Source organism: Crocuta crocuta, unplaced genomic scaffold, assembly GCF_008692635.1.
Source record: "Crocuta crocuta isolate KB4526 unplaced genomic scaffold, BGI_CrCroc_1.0 scaffold125, whole genome shotgun sequence".
Taxonomy (NCBI): Eukaryota; Metazoa; Chordata; class Mammalia; order Carnivora; family Hyaenidae; genus Crocuta; species Crocuta crocuta.
Genome location: NW_027531143.1, coordinates 238,683 through 261,267, shown reverse-complemented (window position 1 = coordinate 261,267; position 22,585 = coordinate 238,683). Strand labels below are relative to the sequence as shown.

At 41.8% G+C, this 22,585-nt stretch overlaps 1 protein-coding gene across 3 annotated transcripts in view; it reads right to left on the bottom strand.

Annotated features, from left to right (window-relative positions):
* ST6GALNAC3 (ST6 N-acetylgalactosaminide alpha-2,6-sialyltransferase 3) overlaps positions 1-22,453 on the bottom strand; it is a 543,469-nt gene extending 521,016 nt beyond the window's left edge. For all 3 annotated transcript variants that reach the window (XM_077771085.1, XM_077771086.1, XM_077771087.1), the window contains exon 1: positions 22,340-22,453. In XM_077771085.1, the coding sequence (XP_077627211.1) occupies positions 22,340-22,357 (18 nt within the window). In that variant the 5' untranslated portion in view covers positions 22,358-22,453. The remainder of the gene's footprint in view (positions 1-22,339) is intronic.
* Positions 22,454-22,585: the final 132 nt, after the last annotated feature.

The following is a 22,585-nucleotide window of genomic DNA, read 5'->3' as shown; positions in this document are numbered from 1 at the left end:
CAAGAAAACTCCTCACACTGCCCATCTTCCCTTCTAGCGATGAATCACCCAGTCTTCACTCATTAACCAGAGTCTGCCAAGAACTGACTCCCCAGGTTTGAAATGATGTAAAAGTTGCCACAAATGATACAAAACAAAATTTTTTTAAAACATATGTGGTAGATAAAATTTCTTGCACTAAGGACAAATGTAAACAAACATTATTTATACAAAGTATATAGTCTTACTTTATGTTGTTCCCAACAACAAAGAGTAGAGCAGTTACGATTATTATGCCCAGGTTAGAGACAGGGAAACAAAGGTTCACAATGGTCTGCTGCCTGCCCCCACATCCTGCTGAAACTGGTAGAGTGAGGACCCCAGCTGACTCCAACGTCCTCAGTCACCTCATACACCGACAAGGACGCCTAAGTGGGCACATTACATCACTGTTAACAGGTATATGTGTGACCAGGGACCGCATGGGTATTTATAACTTGTGTCTAAGCCCTCATAAATGTCAGCTACGATCCTCATAATAATCCCTAATGCACTGGGCTATAAACCTACAGTCCCTAAGTTAGCACACAGAGTTGATCAGTACTGGGTCCCCACCTTCCTCTCCAACATCATCTCCAACACTTTGGCCAGGACCATGTACTCACCATTCACCCTGACCACAATCTCCTCACCCCGATCACAATCTCCCTCACCTCCTTGCTTTTGTTCTCACAGTTCCCTCCATCTTGGACACTCTTTCTCACCTTTAGAGAACTCCCCTGAGCTTCCTAGACCCCTCTTAATGTAGTCAGATGCTTTCCTGGGGCTCCTGGGGCCCATGCTGGCCTCTGTCAAAGCTCTGGGTGCCCTGTGATGACTATTTCTGTGTCCTTACTCCTACCTCCAAGCTCTGGTGCTTTGCTGGCCTCTGCGTCTTCACAGAAAGTTCTCAGGAAATGCTAAGAGATGGATCTTGGGCTGTCTCCTATTCTAGCCACAGACCATAGAGGGACGACTTTTCCCAATGTGATGTAAATTCTCTCCTGTCTTTCTAGATTCCCCTTTAGAGCAATCCATGAAACGCTAAAAAGCAGCTTCTCATAAAACAGTCCATAAAACTGTATGTGGTAATTAAGTGTTGCCAATCCACAGAGCACACCATGCAGATAGGCAGTGTTGAGGGACTGTTGCCCTTTCATACACACTGGAGCTGTCATTTTCTATTTTTTCTAACAAAGTTGTACAAAACAAATACATTAAAGTATTTCCACTTTGTTCTCTTTTATTCTTAGGCTATGATTTTTTCATTAGGGCAAGGATGTGCAATTCTTGCTGTATCTTCAAATCTTCCCTACTGTTCTCCCAACCTAACTGGGAATTGCTATGTATCAGATACTGGGACCAGCAAACAAAACTCAATCCAAACAATGCAACAAAGACGTGTTAAGCCACCTGTCTCTAAAGACTGGTCCAAAGAAAAAGGTGGAAGGAGCTTACTTTAAGAATATGGGATATGGGAGGGGCGCCTGGGTGGCTTAGTCGGTTAAGCGTCCAACTTTCGCTTAGGTCATGATCTCGCGGTTCGTGGGTTCGAGCCCCGCGTCGGGCTCTGTGCTGACTGCCAGCTCAGAGCCTGGAGCCTGTTTCAGCCTGTGACTCCCTCTCTCTCTGACCCTCCCCTGCTCACGCTGTCTCTCTCTCTCTCCTAGAAATAAATAAAACATTAAAAAAAATTTTTTTTTAAAAAAAAGAATATGGGATATGGGAGTGTAAGCCTACGGCCAGGCAGTCCAGGTCTGAATCCCGGATCTGTCACTCACCGCTGAGTGACATCAGGCAACTCCCTAGGCAGGACCAGCTACATAATTTGGGGGACCCTGTGCAAAAGAAAAATGCAGGGCCCCTTCTTCAAAATTATGAGGAATTTTCAGACAGCCACTGTAGAAGATTAAACCAAGTGTGAGGTTCTTCTAAGCATGTAGTCAGTCTTGCAATCACACAGGTCACACGCTTTCGTGCAGCTCCCTGCATCTCGGTTTCTTCCTCTGTAAAATGGACATGATATATCACAGGGCTGTTGTGAGCATCAGATGACAAACTTGCATTTAAAAACTCTCTTATTGGGGCACCTGGGTGGCTCAGTCCAACCCTTGATTTTGGCTCAGGTCATGATCTCATGGTTCATGAGTTCAAGCTCTGTGTTGGGTTCTGCTCCAACAGCACACTTGTGCACGCACACACTCTCTCTCTCTCTCAAAATGAATAAACATATTTTTAAATGCTCTTATACAGTAACTGATACATAATAAATGATGCTTGCTTTGCCGTTGTTTTTTTAAGTCAAATTATGAAACAGAATAATTAAGGCATTAATATTCAATTACAAAGTAATTCTTTACTTTACCAAAGGATTGACCACAGGGTCCCTTAAATAGAAAACCTCCTTACTTAATTCTAATTGGGTTTAGAAATGACTGATGCCTATACTACTTATTATTTTTAAAAAATCTATTAGGCAAAACAAAGTATATTTCTTAATTAGAGAAATAAACCCAAGACAGAAAGATGGGCTGCAGACAAAACGGCCACAGAATGGGGTTTTTTTATTTAAGGTCTATGGAAAAGGAGATCTCTTTTTCTGTTCCTACCTACCATTCTGACCTATCTGTGGGGCAGCCTTATGTCTAGAACAGGGCCAGAGTTAAAAGTATGGGTTTTGGGAGTCAGTCAGAACTGAGCTAACTGACCCTGGATCTCCTCTTTCACTTAACTTCTCTAAACCCTTAACTCCTACATACTTAACTTCTCTAAACCTACATTTCCTCACTAGCCATGCAATGTCACAGGGGGCTTACAAAACAGTCACAGGGTTAGAGAAGCTTTAGCTGACATATACATATATGGTGCTTGGCTAGAGTCTGTGGCTTAGTATTGCTCATTAAACGGCTGCCTCCAGGGCAGTAATAAGAAACCATACCCCAAGTCAAGGGTGGGAAACAGCAGGCGGTTAATAGGCAGTAGGCCAGATATAGATCATACCCCTAAAATTACAGTTTAAGAGTACAAACATTAAGTGTTCATCCATATCAGAAAGAACCTGAACTGTCCCATCAATGATCTAAGGGCTCAAAAGATTACTTCTAAATTTAGGATTGCCCTGATTAAATGAAAATGTCTACACCTATATTATTAGCTTTATTTGCCAAGATTATTTTACTTTTATTAGCACTTTCAAATGGATTGATATACTTGCTCGTCCAAATTTTACATATTTTATAGATGACACAATCTCATTAAAGTGTAGTCACACAGACTGTGGTCTGGAGCCCGTACAAGACCCCAGACTAGCGCTTTGACTTCAAGGAACATGTTCCTTAAATGTGACTAACTGCTCCACACCCAGGGGGAGAAATGGCGCTGCCGTGCTTTAACTTACAACCCTCTGATAAAAACTCTGCCTGCGTCATCATCAAGGCTGCCATAATTGGAACAAGCAATTTCCAAGTACAAAGAACAATAACCAGACCCAATCCAAGGACTTGGAACACTCTAAAAAGTCAATAACACAATAGTATATTCTATCCCCAGCTCAATGGCTCCAGCACATTTAGTCTTCTGCATAAAATGCTTCAAAGGTGTTCCATTATCCAAAATGTTCCAAAGGTATTCTTTGGATGAGGTCAAGTACAAACTGCTTAGGCTACCTAACCTCCCACAAGTCCTCCTCAGCCCAGCCTAAGCTGGAGCCACACAGAACTGCCCACCATTCCCCACAAATGTTGTTTCAGGTCCAGGAAAAAAAAAAGGTCCAGTGGAGCCAAAACAGAGATAGCAAAGATAACTGCCTTAGAGGAGGCTGGAGAGGGAGGCAGGAACAGATCACAGAGGCCTGTGGAGTCATGATAAAAATATTATAACTTATTTCCAGTGAAAGGGAAGCCAGTGACCAGTTAAGCAAGGGAACAAGATCATCTTACATGCGTTTTTATTGAGACATAATTAATATATAACATTATATTAGGCTCAGGTATATAATATAATGATATGATGCTTGTATATATTGCAAAAATGATCATAGTAAGTAGATTTTAACTAAAATCCATCACCACACAAAGTTATAAATTTTTTCTTGTGATGAGAACTTCTAAGGTATCCCCTCTTAGCAACTTTTAAATACACAGTACAGTATTTCTAACTATAGTCATCATGCCATCCATTATATCCCTAGGAGCTATTTATTTTATAACTGGAAGTCTGTTATAAATTCATTCATCAATGGACACTTAGGTTGTTTCCGTGTCTTCACTATTGTAAGTAATGCTGCAATGAAATGGGAGTGCAAATATCTTTTCGAGTTACTGTTTTTATTTTCTTCAGATAAAAATCCAGAAGTGGAATTATTAGGTTACATGATAGTTCTATTTTTAATTTTTGAGGAACCTCCATAGAGTTTTCTCAGTGGATGCACCAATTTGCATTCCCACCAACAGTGCACAAGGGTTTCTTTTCTCCACATTCTCCCCAACACTTGTTATTTCTTTTCTGTTTGATGATAGCCTTTCTAACAGGTGTGAGGTGGTATTTCATTGAGGCTTTGATTTGCATTTTCCTGATGATGAGTGTTGATTATTTTTTTGTGTGTGTCCCTATTGGCCGTGTGCATGTCTTCTTTGGAAAAACGTCTACTCAGAGCCTCTGTCCATTTTCTAATTTGTTTTGTTGCTGTTGAGTTGTGCGAGCTTTTCATATATTCTGTACATTAACCCCTTATAATCTGCAAATTGTTTGCAATTTTTCCCCCAGAATGTAACTAGTTAGGCAAGGGAAGGACATCAACTTATATACATTTTTTAAAGTTCCTTCTTGTGTGCTCACTTCGGCAGCACATATACTAAAAGCTCCTTCTGGCTCCTGCACCAAGAACAGATTCCAGACTGATGACGGAGGAGGGGACTGGGGAGGAGAGGCCAGCAGGTGAACGCAGGGCAGCCATCCCAATGCTCACACTTTTCCATCAAAATCCTGTTCAGGTATTCGCTCATCGATGAAACCAATCTTACTGGGGCTGAATCGAGCTAAACAGGTTACACGAAATGTCTGTCTTAAGTGTAAACTAGTTAAAAAGTTCTCCAAATTAAAAAAAAGTGCTCTTAGAATTCTTTGATATTTTTAAATATTCAGTTAAACTCAGATCAAAATTATTTCTATAAGCTCCTTCAAAGTATCGTTGTATTTAGTTCATTTCAATAATCCTATATGATTATCTCCCCTGCAGAGGTAGGACAGCAGAGGGTTAAAATAAAAGCAGGCCATTTTGAGTCAGACAGATCTGAATTTAATTCCCTGGCTCCAATACTCACTTGGGAGAATCACACTAGTTGACCCCCCTCCTTATCCACAGGGGACCCAATCCAAAACCCCCAGTAGATGCCTGAAGCCATGGAGAGTGCCAAACCATATATACGATATACACTATGTCTTTTTCCTATACATACATACATACATATGATAAAGTGTAATTCATAAATTAGGGACAGTAAGAGATTAGCAATACCTAATGATAAAACAATAATTATAGCAATATACAGCAATATACTGTAATAAAAGCTGTATGCATGTAGTCTCTCTCTCACTGAAAATATTGCTCTGTACTGACTCTTCTTGAGAAGATGTGAGATGATAAAATGCCTGTGTGATGAGCTGAAGTGAAGTGAATGATGTAGGCATGGTGATGCAGCATTAGGCTACTATTAACCCTCTGATGACAGGTCAGAAGGAGGATCATCTGCTTCCAGGCCACAGCTGATCATGGGTAACTGACACCGTGGAAAGCAACACCATAGGTAAGGGGAGACTATCCACTTAACTTCCCTGAGCCTGTCTCTCCATCTGTAAAATGGGAATACCTCTACCACAAACAGATGCTCAAAGTTTTAGCCACATGTAACACAGGATGACCTGCTCAGTGCCTGCCACAAAGTAGGTGCTCAATAAATAAGAGCTGCTGCAAAGACAATAATGTTGTCCTTTCAAGGTAGGGTCCCAAGGCAGTCACCACATAATGATCCATAGAGTAGAACTTTACAGCAACCTCCTTAAAAGCAATGCTATCAACTGAATATAAAAGTCAGCTCTACCAAACAGAGCCTAAAGTCTGTCATGAACCACCTAAGTGACTCAAGAGATAATGTCCCAATTTAAGATTTTGTTCATTAAATGGAAAGTTGAACAACTAATAACTTATTTGTATAAAATGTTTAGTTTTATTTCATCATTGGTTCATGAGCGTTTGATAGATAAAACACCGAGCTATACCATACACAAGCACACTTCCATCTTTCGTTTAATTTCCAGCATTCTGTTTGAAATTCTGCCTGTGCAATCCCTGTAGCAGCGTCATAATTGGGACAAGTAATTTCCAAGTACAAGGGACAATAACCAGAGCCAATCTAAGGACTGTGAGTACTCTAGAAGACAGTGAGACAACAGAATGTTCTCTCTGACTCAACACCCAACTGCATTTAATAATCTATTTAAAAGCCATTAGTGTTTCCTCATTTCCGGAGTATTAAGTTCATTCTCCTTGGAAGGACCCGCATAATCTTTCAGGATCTAGCCCACATACATCACCTCCTCCAGCTCCCAAAACAAGCCCAATGACAGCCATCCACAACTTTTCACTACTCTCAAAATGACCTGTTGCTGCATGACACCAAATCTTTGCACATGCTTTTTTTTTGCCTTAAATTAATTCATCCAACCATTCATTTGTTTGTAAAGTACACTATGCTGGATGCTAGGTACATAGTGATGAATAGAATAATCATGATCCCAAAAGCCCTTTCAGTCTTTTGACTGACAAGTAAACAAACAAATATACATGTATTTATATATTAAGAATGTGCTATGGACACAAATAACAGGGAAGCAAAATAGGGAATATCAGGAAGAATATTTTATTGGCATGATCAGCAAAAGGCCTGCCTGGGGCAATGCATCTTAATTTGGAACATGGAAGAGGAAAAGAGCAGCAAAAAGAATCTGGGGGCAGAGGATCAGCAGCCCAAAAGCTCTCAAGCAGAAAGGAACTTGACATGGTCCAAGAACTGGATGGAATGAAAATGAGTAGTGGACTAAGGTATAGGAGATGATTTCTCAAGAATAAGCAGGAGTGAGATCATGAGTGTTGTGAACAATGGGAAGGAGTTTAGACTTTGTCCCACGTGGAATGGAAAGCCACCAAAATATTTAGACAGGCAAATGCCATAATCTGATCTACTGCTTAACCGATCACTCTGGCTGCCCCGCGGAGTTATCCAGGAAGACAGGCGATGGAGGGGAGAACAGGGAGAGCAGTCAAGAGGGAAACTTCCTGGCATTCCCTACCCAGTCCGAATGATGGCCTTAGGCTCAAATACAAAAAACATCTCCAAAAGGAAATTAATTCTACATCTGACAACCTAAGTGGGTCTTTCCAAAGTGTGATCCTATTCAAAATTCTTCAAAGGCAAAACAAACACTCAATTTTTTTTTTTTTATTCAGTTTCTCTCAAGTCAAAAATCAAGCAATCTCAGGTACGTGGGTGGCTCAGTTGGTTAAGCATCTGACTTCAGCTCGGGTCATGATTTCATGATTCGTGAGTTCAAGCCCAACATTGGGCTCTGTGCTGACAGGGTAGCACCTGCTTGGGATTCTCTCTCTCAAAAATAAATAAATAAACTTTAAGAAAAAAATCAAGCAATCTATTTCATTTACATAACCTCCTTCAAAGCTGGATGATTTCACATTGGATATATTTCAAAGGTCCAAAGTGATTGTCTACATTAAGAGGTAAACCTTGGACCAAAGTGGCAAAGCAGCAAACAAAACAAACCAAAAAAAATTACAAACAAGGTGTGTGGCCATGTGCATGTTTGTTACATATGAGGGCACCAGAGCCAAAGAGCCTGTTGTTGCTGAAAAGAGTTTGCCAAAAACTATCATTGCCAAAAAGAGTTTGATAGCCTTAACCACCCTCTGCCTCAGTTTCCTTACCTGGAAAATAGAGATTAAACGAATCAATAAGTGTAAAGTGCTGAGAATAGTGCCTAACTAAGCCTTAGTGCATAATAAATGTTAGCCAATAACAATACTTTTTTTTAAAAAACTGGTCATTACTTTCAATGTTATGTTGTTGTTTATTCTGGTCTCTATTTTATCTATGTCTAATTTTTCTTATTCCCTTCCTTTACTAAATTTCAGTTAAGTTTCTTCTTTTTCCAGTTCCTTATGTTGTAATGTTGTTTCCTTGAACTTCTTTCCTTTTTCTAATTATTTTTATTTTAGAGAAAGAAAAAGTGCAAGCAGGGGAGGGGGGAGGAGAAGAGAGACAGAGAGAGATTGAGAATTTCAAGCTCCACGCCCAGTGTGGAGCCGAACATGGGGCTCAATCCCAGAACCCTGGGTCCTGAGCTGAAATCAAGTACCTTACACTTAACCGACCGAGCCACCCAGGCATCCCTCTTTTTTTTTTTTTTTAAGTTTATTTATTTATTTTGAGAGAATAAGAGAGAAAGAAAGAGAGTGCATACATGAGTGGGGGAGGGGCAGAAGAGAGTGAGAGAAGATCTCAAGGAGGCTTAGGCTCGACTTCACAACTGCAAGGTTACTACCTGAGCCAATATCAAGGGTTGGACATTTAGGGGCACCTGGGTGGCTCAGTCGGTTAAGTGTTCAACGTCGGCTCAGGTCATGATCTCACAGTTCGTGGGTTCGAGCCCCGTGTCAGGCTCTGTGCTGACAGCCGGCTCAGAGCCTGGAGCCTGCTTCAGATTCTGTATCTCCCTCTTTCTCTGACCTTCCCCTGCTCACACTGTCTCTCTCTGTCTCTCTCTCTCACAAAATAAATAAAAACATTAAAAACAATTTTTTTGGAAAGGGTTGGACATTTAACCAGTTGAGCCAACCAGGCACCCCAACTTTTTTTCTTAATACAAGCATTTATAACATAAATTTCACTCTAGCATCTGCTTTTGCTGCATCTCATAGGTTTGGGAATATTGGGTTTTCTTTTTCTTTTGTTTTGAGATATATTTTGATTTGCTGTTTGATTTCTTATTTGGCCCATTGCTTGTGCAGTAGTGTGTTGTTTAATTGGTATGATTTTAGTCTTTTTAAGTTTGTAATATTTGTTATGTCACTTTTTATATGATTTCACCAGTGGATTTTTCTGTACTTACTTGAAGAAAATGTGTATTCTATTTCTTTTCACTGGAATGTTTTATACATATCATTTAGAACCATGTATTCTGAAGTATGCTTCACGTAAAAAATGTTCTTATTAGGAAAAAAAACTTTAACTGAGGGTACCTGTTTAAAAAAGCATATCAGAGGGGAGGTATGTGGGGGAAGACCCTGGTGAAATAGGCGAAGGGGATTAAGAGCACACTTATGATGAGCACTGAGTAATGTATAGAATTGTTGAATCATTGTATTGTATACCTGAAACTAATTTAACACTGTTAACTCTACTGAAACTAAAATTAAAATTTAGTTAAAAATTTTTTAATGTCTATTTATTTTTGAGAGAGAGAGAGAGCGCGCGCGCGCATGAGTGGGAGAGGGGCAGAGAGAGAGGGAGACAGAAACTGAAGCAGGCTCCAGGATCTGGGCTGTCAGCACAGAGCCCGATGCGGGGCTCAAACCCACAAACCGTGAGATCATGACCTGAGCCGAAGTCCTATGCTTAACCAACTGAGCCACCCGGGTCCCCCTAAAATTTAATTTAAATTTTTTTTTAAATAATAGGTACAAAAATTATAATACAGTCACACAAATTTTCTACTCACTAGCCATGGAGCCTTGGGCAAAGAAGAGGAGTTTTGCCTAAGCCTCAGAGTTTACTCACAGGTAAATAAGATACGATAATAAATAATAGTATTTTTCTAAATAGGATTATAGAATATTAAAGAAATCATGTGCACGCCTCAAATACAGTACCTACAATAAAGTCAGTACCCAGAAAATGTTTATTGACATTATTTTATTGTTAAAGTTATTATTATTATTATTGTGGATGTTACAAATAGGTTTGTCCATGCATGACTGTAGGAATATAACTATTGTATATGTTTTGCTTCAGCCAGACTCCTGGATTCAAATTGAAGCCCCCCATCCCCCATGCCTGTACAACCTTAAGGAGGCTACTTACCCTAAGCCTCAATTTCCTCATCTGTATCAGAATTTCTAATAGTATCTACCTTATGAGCTTGATAAATAAGATGATGCAAACATATAAAGTCCAGAAACCTCAACCTAGTAATAAGCACTCAGCAATATAAACTATTGCTACAATTAATATTATCATCCAGGCAGACTCAAATTTCCCTTAGAAAAGAATTAAATCCTCAGCTTCTCAGGAGCACCTGGCTGGCTCAGATGGTCAAGCATGGGACTCTTGCTCTCAGGGTCATGAGTTCAAGCCCCATGTTGGGTGTGGAGTTTACTTAATTATATATAAATAATATACATACACACATACATATAATATATATAATAAGGTAAAATTGTTTTAAAAATAAATCCTCAACTTCTCTTTCATTTCCATTCCCTTTACCCCTCCTCTCACCCATAGTACTTGGGTTCTCTCTAAGTGCTTGATGATAAATTTCCTCTTCACAAGTCTCTGCTTGCTGAAGATAAGAGGCAAAAATAGGCCAAACACAGACTTCTTTAACCTACGCAAATCTAGAATATACAGTGAACTTCAATTTTTCTAATACAGAATGGAATATGGTTCAGATATCATTTCTTCAAACAAGGTTTTAATATCAAGGGTCAAACAAGGATGAGAGAAAAATAAACCTTACTTTATCAACAAGTGAGAAGTCACATGCAGAAATCTTGGCTCCACTTAAGCCATCAACCAGGCTGCTGGGATTAAACAGCATGGCAGAATTAAATAAACATTAAACCAGCTAAGGAACAAATAATTAAGTGACATAAACCAGGGTGGGAGAGAGATATTCTCTTACTCCCAACTGAAAGAATGAGAGAAAAGATAAATAAGGCAGCAGGCGAAAGGTGGCAGGTAAATTGCTGCTTCTGGGAAATGAATTTTCTCCTAGAAATAGGGAGAAAGGACGACAAGGTCGAGAAGGTCAGCAATAAAAAAACAAACACAAGTAGTTGTAAAGTCAGCCTCCAGGAGGTGGCAAAGATGTGTGGGATGACATCCTTGAGCTGTCATGAACACCACACCAATGAGTTTATACAGGGCATAGAAATGAGTCACATTTCCCAGAGAATTCCTAACGGAGTGGCTTATAACCTGGGACCCTGCAAGAGGGTTTTACCTACTTGGTAATAGAGTTCTGTAGGGCTTCCCTTCTACTGAGCTGAGATTATGTTCTTTAAACATACTAACTAACGGTCCCTATAACAACTGCACTGGGGAGGGGCCTGGAGGCCAGAGATGAAAGGGGTGGGGGGAATCAGAAAAATGAACTGCGCAATAAATAAAGGCATGGAAATAGAGAGGCAGGAGAAGGTAAAATGGTACACCTGAGAGATTTATTTTCTTTATGCCAATATGAGCCTATGAGAAGAGATTAAATCAGCAGTTTTCCAATGCTTTGTGTTACTTATTAAATCCCAAATGAGGCTGTGAATCATCAACATGAAAAAAGAGAAGCTATCCTCTTTCGCTGGTCTTCATTCTCCCCACTCCTAATCCTTAAATAATGGCTTTTTAAATATGAAACCAAGTAAGCCAATAATTAAGATAGTGAACTCTAACACTAATACATTAACTTTCATAACCAAAGCCAGTACAATTTGACTACAGAAGCTGTTTTCTGCACCCCCGCAGAACAGGCTTGTTTGGGCGAGGAGGGGACAGAGGCAAAAACAGAGTAAGAAAGGGTTTGACATACAATCAGCAGGAACCAAATCGCTGGTTTATAAATCAACATAAACTGATTTCGAAACTGACTTGAAAGACAATGAGTTTCCAGAAACACACAAGGGATGCCACCAGCAAGGGGTTCATTTCAGCCCCCGTCCCTGCTGTTGGACACCTAGGCATATGCATTTCAATATTCACAGTGGTCTGAGCCCCATGGCATCAGAAAGCTTGGGGTTTAATGAGGATAATGAAGGAAGAAATCAAATTTTATAATGTCTAAAAAGCTTTATTTGTATGCACTCAATTTTCTAAACTGACTTAAATTCTTGTCACTCTCTGTTGGCCAATGCAGTTGTGTTAAGCCTTCCATAACTCAACAACTATTTGTTAAGCAGGAGGTAGCATGTCAGGACTGTCATCCACACATGGGCCTTATCGCCATCACCTGGGGCTTGTTAGAAATGCAAATTCTTGGGGCGCCTGGGTGGTTCAGTCAGCTGAGCGTCCAACTTTGGCTCAGGTCATGATCTCGCAGTGTGTGGGTTCGAGCCCCATGTCGGGCTCTGTGCTGACAGCTAGCTCAGAACCTGGAGCCTGCTCTGGAGTCTGTGTCTCCCTCTCTCTCTGACACCCCCACTCCCTCCAACTCATGCTGTCTCTATCTCTCTCTCTCAAAAATAAATAAAACATTTTTAAAATGCCAATTCTTGAGCCCCAACCCAGACAGACCTACAGAATCATAAACTCTGAGAGGGTGGGGCTTAGCAATCTCTGGTGAAATAAGCCTTTCAGGGGTCCTGGTGCCGTTCAAGTTGAACAGCACTTGTGGTCAGCATATCTGTTAGAAGCAACAGCCTTATCAGACTTTGGAGTCTGAATTCCAACCCCACTATCTGGCTTTGGGGAATTACATATCCTCCCTAAGCTTTAATCTCCTCTTGCACATAGAGTGCTTGGCCCCATGCTCAATAAACACCCCTGATGCCCACAGTGTGAGGCCCCAGGGCTAGTGCTGAAGACCCCTGGGAGAACCCACACCAGCCCTGACCCCAGCTCTTACAGTCTACTGAAAGAACTTAACAGTCTGGCATACGGGTTGGCACACTTTATCTGTAAAGAGACAGCAAATATTTAAGGCATTGCAGGCCGTACAGTCCAAACATCAACTTCTCAACCCTGCCATTGTAGCGTGAAAACAGACACAGACACTGGGAAACAAACAAGCATGGCTGTGTTCCAGTAAAACCAGTCATGGACACTGATATCTGAATTTCATATATTCCCAGACAATGTGAAATCTTATCCTTCTTTTGATTTTTTTCAACCGCTTAAAAATGCAAAAAATGCATTTAAAAAAAATGCATCCTTAATCACAAGCTCTATAGAGCTATATATGAACAGGTGACAGGGGACTTGGCCCAAGGCTATCCTTTGAGGATACCAGTCTAGCACTCTTGCATTAGCAAAGTTGTTAAGTAATATATACCAGAGTTTGCTTCTAGTCCGACAAAAGTAAATAATGCCCATTCTAAAATCCTGTCGTGAGATGATAAATAGATTTCAAAAATCTGGCAAGCTGCCTGCCGAAGAGAAGGCCGCCAGCATATGCCACCTACTGTCCATCTCATGATCCAAGAAGACTAAGTGAAGCAGGGCAGGTATAAAATGCAGAAGTCTACACAAAACAGAGCTACAGGTTTACAAACGGATTTGCTCTAAGCACCACTGGACACACAGCTTTAGCATATTGCTGAATTTATATACACACAAATAAGACATAAAAATAAGCCAGCTGTACAAAGGAACTCTAATCACCTCACTCTCTTGACTTAAAAGAAGGCATGTGGTTTATTCTGGATGTCCAAATTGGTGCCATATGTGTACCACCCTTCTAGACCAATGCAATGGCTCAAATAAATGTATAAAGTCTGCCTCTGACCTCAAAGCCTACAGGAGTTCACTACCACATTGATACCAAAGCTGCATTCCCTGGGAGAATTCACAGCTGTTCAACCCCCAGGGAGCCAGTCGGGCTCAGGATATGGAAAAACTTAGGACTCCATTTTAGTTGAAATTTCAAGGGCTCAATATAAAGCCTCTGATGTGTCCCTGGATCCAGCACTCATTACTTGCTCATCATTTGCTTTCCTCTGGCTGCCATCAGTCTGACCCACAAGATCCTCACCCAGTAGGCAATCCTCTCCCCACCCCCCATTTACACTGCTCTCATTGCCTCCATGGTTAGTGGTGTCTTCCGATGGTGAGCAAGAATGCCCGAATGAACACGCTGTCCAATACAGTAGCCATTCCCCACATTCGGCTATTAAGACTTGAAATAAAGCTGGTGTGGCTGAGAAGCCACATTTTTTATTTCATGTTAGCTAATTTAATTTACACTTTAAAAGTAATACTAGATCCAACTCTTGGAAAACTTTTGAGCATCTTTGGAGCAACTTGAATACGTGATCTACACTTTTGATTGTCAATTTTAAAGTCTAAATTTCTGATGAAAATTTAGCATTTTAACTGAGAGATGTTGTAATGGCAAAATGTACACTGAATTTTGAAGACTTAACAAAACATATATAAATATCTCAATAATTTTTATATTAATTACATGTTGAAATGAAAATGTTCTGTATATACTGGATTAAGTAAAATATATTATTAAAGTAAATTCTGCCTGTTTCATTTTGCTTTTATTTTTTTCATGTGCCTCTTAGTGTAACTTAGTGGCATGAAAGTGCCCCTTTCATGTAAAAGTATATAAGTGAGTCGCACTGTATTTCCATCGGACAGCACTGCATTAAGTAAACGTGCAACGGTCATTACTCATATTTATCCCAAAGCTGGAATCAGACTCAGAGTCGGTGCAGCTCTGACCTCTGCACCCCAAATCCTCTTACCACCCACACCCTAGGGAATAGCCCTTCTTTCCTGGTTACCAGTTTCCCTGATTGATAAGGCAAAACCTTCACAGAGAGATTTCACCCCTCTTTCTTTAGAGTCCAGTCTATTGGCAGGGCCAGGAACACCAAACAACCATGCTAGGAATGACAGCCCTGCTGTCTGAAACTGTGTATCCCCCTTGTCCCAAGGAGGGGACCACAGCAGAACGGCTATTTGCTCCTTCTAGTCCTTGAAACCTAAGATGAGCTCCATGTGCACATTCTAATCCCACATCATGACTCATTTCCAATGCAGGACATACACATTTTACTTCCAATTCCCTTGTGATCATGATGTTCTCAGGGCAAGATGCAAATATGATTTTCATAACAAACCAGAGTTTTTATCTTTGTGTCTGGTAAAGGCACAGCTGATAAACGTGCTAAGAAACAAGAGAGTCTCTGAAAGAAGAAGTGCCTTCCAAGAAGGATTTTTTGTGCAAGACTTTTCAAATCTGGGTAAATATTAAGATATGATTGAATGAATGTGGATATATAATTTTTTTAATTTTTACTGTTTATTTTTGAAAGAGACAGACACAGTGTGAGCAGAGGTGAAGGAGGGGCAGAGAGAGATGGAGACAACTTGAAGTGGGATCAAGGCTCCACGCTGTCAGCACAGAGCCTGACACGGGGCGCAAAGTAAGGAGCTGTGAGATCCTGAGCTGAGCCAAAGTCAGATGCTTAACCAACTGAGGCCCCCTGGGTATATGCTTTTATTTACATAGTTACATTTACTATGTATATGCAGAGAAATAGATTTCTTTTTCACACAAATACCAGAATGACTCTAGTAGAAGGACCCCTCTTCAACTTCAATTTCTCTGGGAATTAACTTCCCCCACTCTCCCAAGTACCAGATGTTGTGAGCCCCCCACCCACCCACATCAGACAGGAAATGAGAGAGGCCTGGAGATGATGGGGCACAGGGCCTCTCTGAGAATGTTACCTAGCCCAAGGCTCCTGTTTACTGAAGTCTCTGGATACTCTGGGCCAAGGTCTCTGATGAGGCCACTTTAAATGAGTTTAAAATCAGAACCAGAGCCTATTCTCAGTCCCTGTGCTGAGGGAAAAGAGAAACAATAGTGAAAGCACAGATAATCCCTTCACCTCACTTGAGCCATTTCCTAGAACCACCTGCCTGCTGACAAACCTTGACACAGCTGTTAAGGAGAAGAATTAAACAATTTGGGGTGTAGCTCCTCTCCCTCTCCAGGCTCTGGTGGAGGTGCTAATTGGCAGTAAAATGCATAAAAGGCGTACATCCGAGCGGATGGGGTCAGACAGGATCTAGATAATCCATAAACTGAATAATGAGTCTTTTAATAACCAGGAGCTAACAGCAACTTTCTGTAATAGGATCCTGGTAGCACTTGTAAATCTACTCTCTCCAATTAGAAAAATGCCTTCCTCCACTTTTCCCAGAAGCCAGGAAACAGAAAAGAACTCATCCAACTCCCAGCCCTCAGGCACAAGCGTGTGTTAAATTTTCAGACACAGATAGGAGTTTTCCTCCTGGGGAGGAGATTTCATAATTTCCCCCCACCATCTACGGTTGAAAGCTTAACAGGCTCCCTCTGTTTCCTCTGATCTAAAACCTTCTTTCTCCCACAAGTCCCCAAGACAGGTTTCTCAACTCAAGCTGTTATCTAACTATTAATAATACTAATAATAGTTTTGCCATATGTGTGCGGTGCGTTCTGCTTTGAAGAGTGCCTTTGCAAGCATTAACTCTTTTGGACCCCAACACCACCCCAGAGGGGATCCACTCTGGGAGCCTGAGTTTATACGATTTATGAGACTCTTTTAGAAAATGGATATAAAATTACAAATACAAAAATCCAGGGCCTCTTGCCAGAGCCTTGGAGGGGCCCTGAAGCTTGGCCTAAAGGTAAAACCAACTCTGTACTATCCCTCTCCTTCCCTCCCACCCCTAAAGGGACATGTGGGTTTCTCAGGCTAGGGGGAGAGGTCATGTGACTTGCCCAGGATCAAAGGGCTATTCAGTCTTGGAGGCAGAATTAGAACTTTCTTACCTCCCCAGTCTCTGCGGCCCCTCTATGTCTCCTAGTTCCTCAGTCACAAAGGAAACTCTGAAGAAGGAACAAATAAAAACAACACAGCTAAAAGTGATCCTCACCAGGCGGGTGTTAGGAAGCTGTCTAGACTGAGCATTGCCTGGGTAGAAGATGGTGAAGTAAACACAGAGGAGTCTCCACAAACATTCACTTCAACTGGCACTGAAGGTAAAAAGACATTAACTACATAACCACATGGAGCCAGGTGAATTCCATCTTCACCACTTAACTAACCACACGACCTGGGACAAGTTACTTAGTGTCTCTGAACTTTGGTATCTTCATTATAATAAAAGTTTGCATGAGATGCTGTATCTAAAGCACTCAGCCCAAGACATTCTAGGTGTTCAATAAATAGCAACTATTATTGTTGCTCTTGTTATCAGTTCATCCAAAGAGCACTGCTTTTATACAAAAGACCAGTTCCCCAGAGGGTGCAAGTGGAAGTTGCAAAAGCATTCCGTTCGGTCACCGTAAGACTGAAAATTAGGCAGTACGGTTACTGCCGAGACTTCAGCATCTCCTGCGCGGCAGAAAGAAACATCAGAGCAGATTTATTAGACAAAGTGCCTTGTCCGTCCCACTTGCTGGGGTTTTCTTAGCGTTTCAGATTTGTAACCTGTGGACCTGTGAAGTCTCTGTGGCTTTCCAGGCTCAGGGAAGCCACACCGTTTTCAAACACTTTGAGACCTCAGGTTGAGTACCTCTAATTGGGATTGTGGGTGTTGGTGTTTTGTTTTGTTTTTGCTTTTGCTTTTTCGTTTGTTTCTGTCAACCTAGAGAACCAAAATGATCAGAACAAAAGATAAGCCACTTCTGTACTTCCTTCTTTCTTCCAGTCCAGTTCTCGCTTTCCCCTTCCCTCCAGATTTCAAATTGGCTCCAGATTTTATAGGAGACACAGTAACAGATGTATGAGAAACAAACTGAGAAGGAATTTAAGGCGCAAAATAACTGATAAGCTCAAACCTGCTGGCTTGCTGTATGTTAGAGTGAAAACTCCATGCCATATCCATGAAGAATTCAGATGCTTACAGAGCAGGACAGATTAGGCCCATGTCTATAAATGACATCTCAAAAACTAAAAAGATAATGCATTGATACATTCAACAAGCATCTAGGTAACACTTTACTGAAAGTCAGGCTAGCGCTTATGGATACCAAGTTGAATAAGACAAGGCTTCTTCTGTCCCCAAGACTCACTTGGGTAGCCACCAATATCTCCATCCACATACTCCCATACTACCAGCAGCAGTCATCTAGGGTGCTCAGTAAATACTAGCTTAGTGACCTCCTGAAGGCCCCTGCCTTCTAGGAGTTCAGTCAAACAGAAGAGTCAGGCATGTCAGCAGCTAGTCGACAGTTCAGGGTAATACCTGCTGCTACAGAGATAAGGACTCATACCACAGGAGCACAGAGCAAGCCTGCTGCAGGACAGGAAGGCTTAACTGCAGATGTGACACTGAACTAAGAGTTGAAAGATACGCAGAACTTCTGCCAGTGGAGGAGAAACAAATGACAATATAAATTTTAAAGTTTCATTTCACTAGTAATCAAAAAAATACAAATGAGATATCGTTCTTGTCTATTACATTTCAGAGACTTAAAAAAAAAACACTCCTTGGAAAAAGACTGGTCCTTGATTTAACTGCTCACAACAGCACAGCTACCCAGGAGAACTGCCTAACCAGGAGCATGGCAAGAAAAGAACCAAAAACTTAGACTTGTCTTTTGTTTTTTTCTTTTTTTTTAGTTTATTTATTTATTTTGAGAGAGAGCATGTGTGATTGTGCGTGTCTGCGAGCAAGCAGGGGAGGGGCAGAGAGAGAGAAGAGAGAGAAAGAGAGAGAGGGAGAGGGAGAGAAAGAGGCTCCCAAGCAGGCTCCACACTGTCCGTGCAGAGCCCAAGGAAGGGCTCAATCTCACGAACCGTGAGATCATGACCGGAGCCGAAATCAAGAGTTGGACACTCAACTGACGGAGCCACCCAGGGCGCCCTGGACTTGTTTTTCCTGAACTATAACTAGCCTATCCTCTCTAATGTGCAGATATTCCCACTTAACCCCTAGAAGAACCCATTGAGGAATGCATGATCATCCCCATTCCAGAAACTGGAGCAATGAAACCAAGAAACTTGCTTGTGGTCATACAATTAGTAAGTGGTAGAGCCATAATTAAAACCCACATATTTCTGGCTTCAAAGCCCATACAATGTGGAATGAATATGTATTTCACAATTAAATGATTAATGAGACAATAATCATCATTCCGTTACGAGAGCCAGCTTCGTGCTTGAGCAGAATGGGCCTTCACTGTACACAGCACCTCGAGGGGATGGTTCTGTATGCTGCAAAAGCCCATCCCTGGGCTTCTCTTAGCTAGCCAGAGATCCCCACTTGTAGGGTCACTGCTGTGTAGGCAACAACCTCTCTCTCAGTTTTCTCATGTATAAAAATGGATAATATAATCTGCCTCAAAAATCTCTTGAGAAAATTAGTTTTCATCCACAGAGTACAGTTAACACTGCCTCAAAAGTTATCTTTCAGAAACACAAGCTCCATAACAGTAAATCCGATTCAGTCTTCAGAATCTAGCTCCAGTATAGTAAATGGATACCCTGTCTTAAAAAAAAAAAAAAAAACAACCCTGTCTTTTGAGAGAGAGACAGAGCATGAGCATGGAAGGGGCAGAGTGAGAGGGAGACTCTCTCAGTCTTCAAATCTCTTCAGGATTTGAAGCAGGCTCCAGGCTCCAGGATGTCAGCACAGAGCCCAACACAAGGCTTGAACCCACATACTGTGAGATCATGACCTGAGCCAAAGTCTGATGCTTAACCAACTGAGTCACCCAGGTGCCCCAGAAAGCCTGTCTTGACTAGCCAATAGGAGGGTTCACTGCTCTCTCCCTCCATGCCCTATTATGCCTACCACAGATCTATGTTACTCTTCGCACACATCTATGTAACACAAATGTGCATTTACTTTTCTATCCCCTTTACTATACTGTAAGCCACTTGAAAACCAAGTCAATGTTTCATGTATTTTGTGATTCCAACACCAAGTCCAAGGCTGGCATGTGGCAGAAAATGTTTTGTTTAAAAAAGAAGAAAAGGTCCATCATTTTACCTTCATAAAACTCAGACAGATCATTATAGTTATTTACCTTCTAAAATGAGCAAGTTACAAAGACTGCCTACAGGAGACCAAGCTTACAATGAATTCAGGTCTCCAGACTCTTCGCTCCACCATATATGGCCTTTCAAAGACAATAAGGGGAAAAGGTCTACCATAGGCCATGGAGACCATTACTGCACAAAGGTACTTTTTCAAATACAGTAAGGGCTCTGAATGGTATTAGGACATCCTAGAAAGTGGTCACCTGGAAAAGTATTAAAGTATAGGAAAGGTTGGCAGATTTGGGTCTAAGTCCGTGCTCACTTTGTCCTTAACCTTGTTGCCTTGGGAAAATCTCTGAAACTGAGGACTCAGCTTCCTCATTTGTAAGACATGGTTTTAAACAATGCTACTCACCTTGCAGGATCTGATGTAAGAATGAGAGTTAGATCGGATAGGCAGAGAATATAGTAAGGACTTTTTTTCACACTCATTATATGTGAGGAAAAAAGTGGCACATGTTAATGCCTATGCCACAAAGTAGTTTTCATACTCTATCTTACTTTATCCCCACAGCAACCCTGTGGAGTAGCTGCTATTATTTAGATCTTATGTTGAGGAAACTGACTCAAAGACATTTAAGCAAGTTGTCCAAGGTCACACAGGGGGCAACTGGCTGAACCCGCGTTCCAACCAAGGCCTTTCTGAGTCCAAATCTCTTTGTAGTTTACCTGTCTACCTCCCAGATGAATTTCAGTGGAGGAAAGATAAGGAGGACTCAGATATGCCCCAAATGTCTGAGGTTAATGTGAGGTGCTTGAAAAGAAAGTTTGGATCAGATTCAGGTGTGCGGATTCGGATATGCATTAAAAATGTTTGGAATATGTGTGACATGAGGTAGGGAGAAACCAAAAGAAGATGGCCAATGATAAATGCCATGCTCCTCAACTGCCCTTTCGGCTAATAATGTAATACATAGTAAAGATGAGTCGTATTTTTATTTCAGTACTTGTGTTCCAAGTTAAAAATCCCATATTGTAATAGAGATGTATTTTTTATGTATTTCCTCTTGATCTTGCTACTATTTGTTATGTCCCAGAAAATGTTTCAAAACCAAACAGAGGAAGTTCAGAAAAATCACAGGAAATATCTAACCTCTTTTACTCTAAGAAACAAAACGGAGAAAGAAAAAAAAACCCTCTACTAGGTTAGTCTCTTATTTGTATCATTACCACCAAGGTATGTTGTAAGATGACTCAGGTAACTAGTTTAACAGTAGACGGCTTCAAAACATCTTAAAAAGAAACAAATCCTATTTCACAATAAACAACAACAAAAATATTTTTCTTGTGTTTTCCTCTGTCACACACAGCTCCCCCAACCTTGGAACAAACAGGCCTTTGCATTCTCCAGTCAAGGCCCAGGAAACCATGCTGTGAATGTTTTTGATTCAGACAGTCTGGAGTCAGGTTAGGCAGGAGGAGAAACAGTCGTGAGAAAAATGAAAACAGAAAACAAACAAAACACCTCTGCCCATGAAATGGAAAGTTCTCAAATCAGGCACTGACACCAAGTCCTCCCACCTGACACCACAAAGCTATAAACCCAGAAAGATGCTTGGTCCAGGCTAAGAACCCAGACTTGGAGAAAGAAAACTCAACAAAGAAGAGGTCGCTCGGCAGACTCGGATATGGAGTGAAATCACTGGGTCTGTTCAAATTTATGAGCTTAAGGAGGGTTGGAGATTCTCTAATAAAAACACCTTTCTATGAACTTTTCCAAAGTAGAGTTAATGGCACCATAGAGCTAGCAGGTCTCGTGGAAAACTCATTCCCAAGGGACTACCTGTAAACTCAAAGTTTTTGTCTTCACAAGATCAAATGCTCAATAGGACGCCCCCCCCCGCCCCCCGCTTACTCTCACCCCCATTCAAAGTGCTATCACCTTTACCACAAGTAACCCATGTCCAGACTCTTCTCCATTCTCCTTGGCCCTTGAAAGGCCTCAAGCAACAGAGCCGCGGGACCTGCGAGAGCACCCCTCCCCTCCCTGCCATCCCCATTATTCGGCACACAGCCCTGCTTTCCCCTGGAGCCAACAGTCTGCAGCTCCTTCATTGTAGGCGCGAGCAGGCAGGAATGGTGGGAAGAGAAGCTGTGCCAGCTGCATGTTTCAGAATCTCCGTCCATATGCATTTGCCAAAGGAACAAAAAGAAAATCAATGCCAGGAAAAGACAACTGAGATGAGGATGCGGTGGGACCGCGGCTGACTCCTTGCCTCTTAGCAGCAAGGGGTTGGCCAACCACGCGTCCGAGCCCCAGATCCGAGTCGTTACCTTCAGGATGCAGGCCATGGCGCTCCGCCGGCCCTTCTGCCACCGAGCAGCAAGCGCGCCTGGGTCAGGGGCAGTCCCGGCGACTGGCTGGAGGCTGGTACCGCGGCAGGACCGCTCCAGCCCACATTCCCGCAGATCCAAATAAGGGGACCGCGGTGCTAGCTGCGCGGGCACAGGCCCCGCCTCCCGCGCCGCGGCCCCGCCCCCGGGCCCGTCCACAGGCTGGCGGCCCTCGAGGCTCCGCCC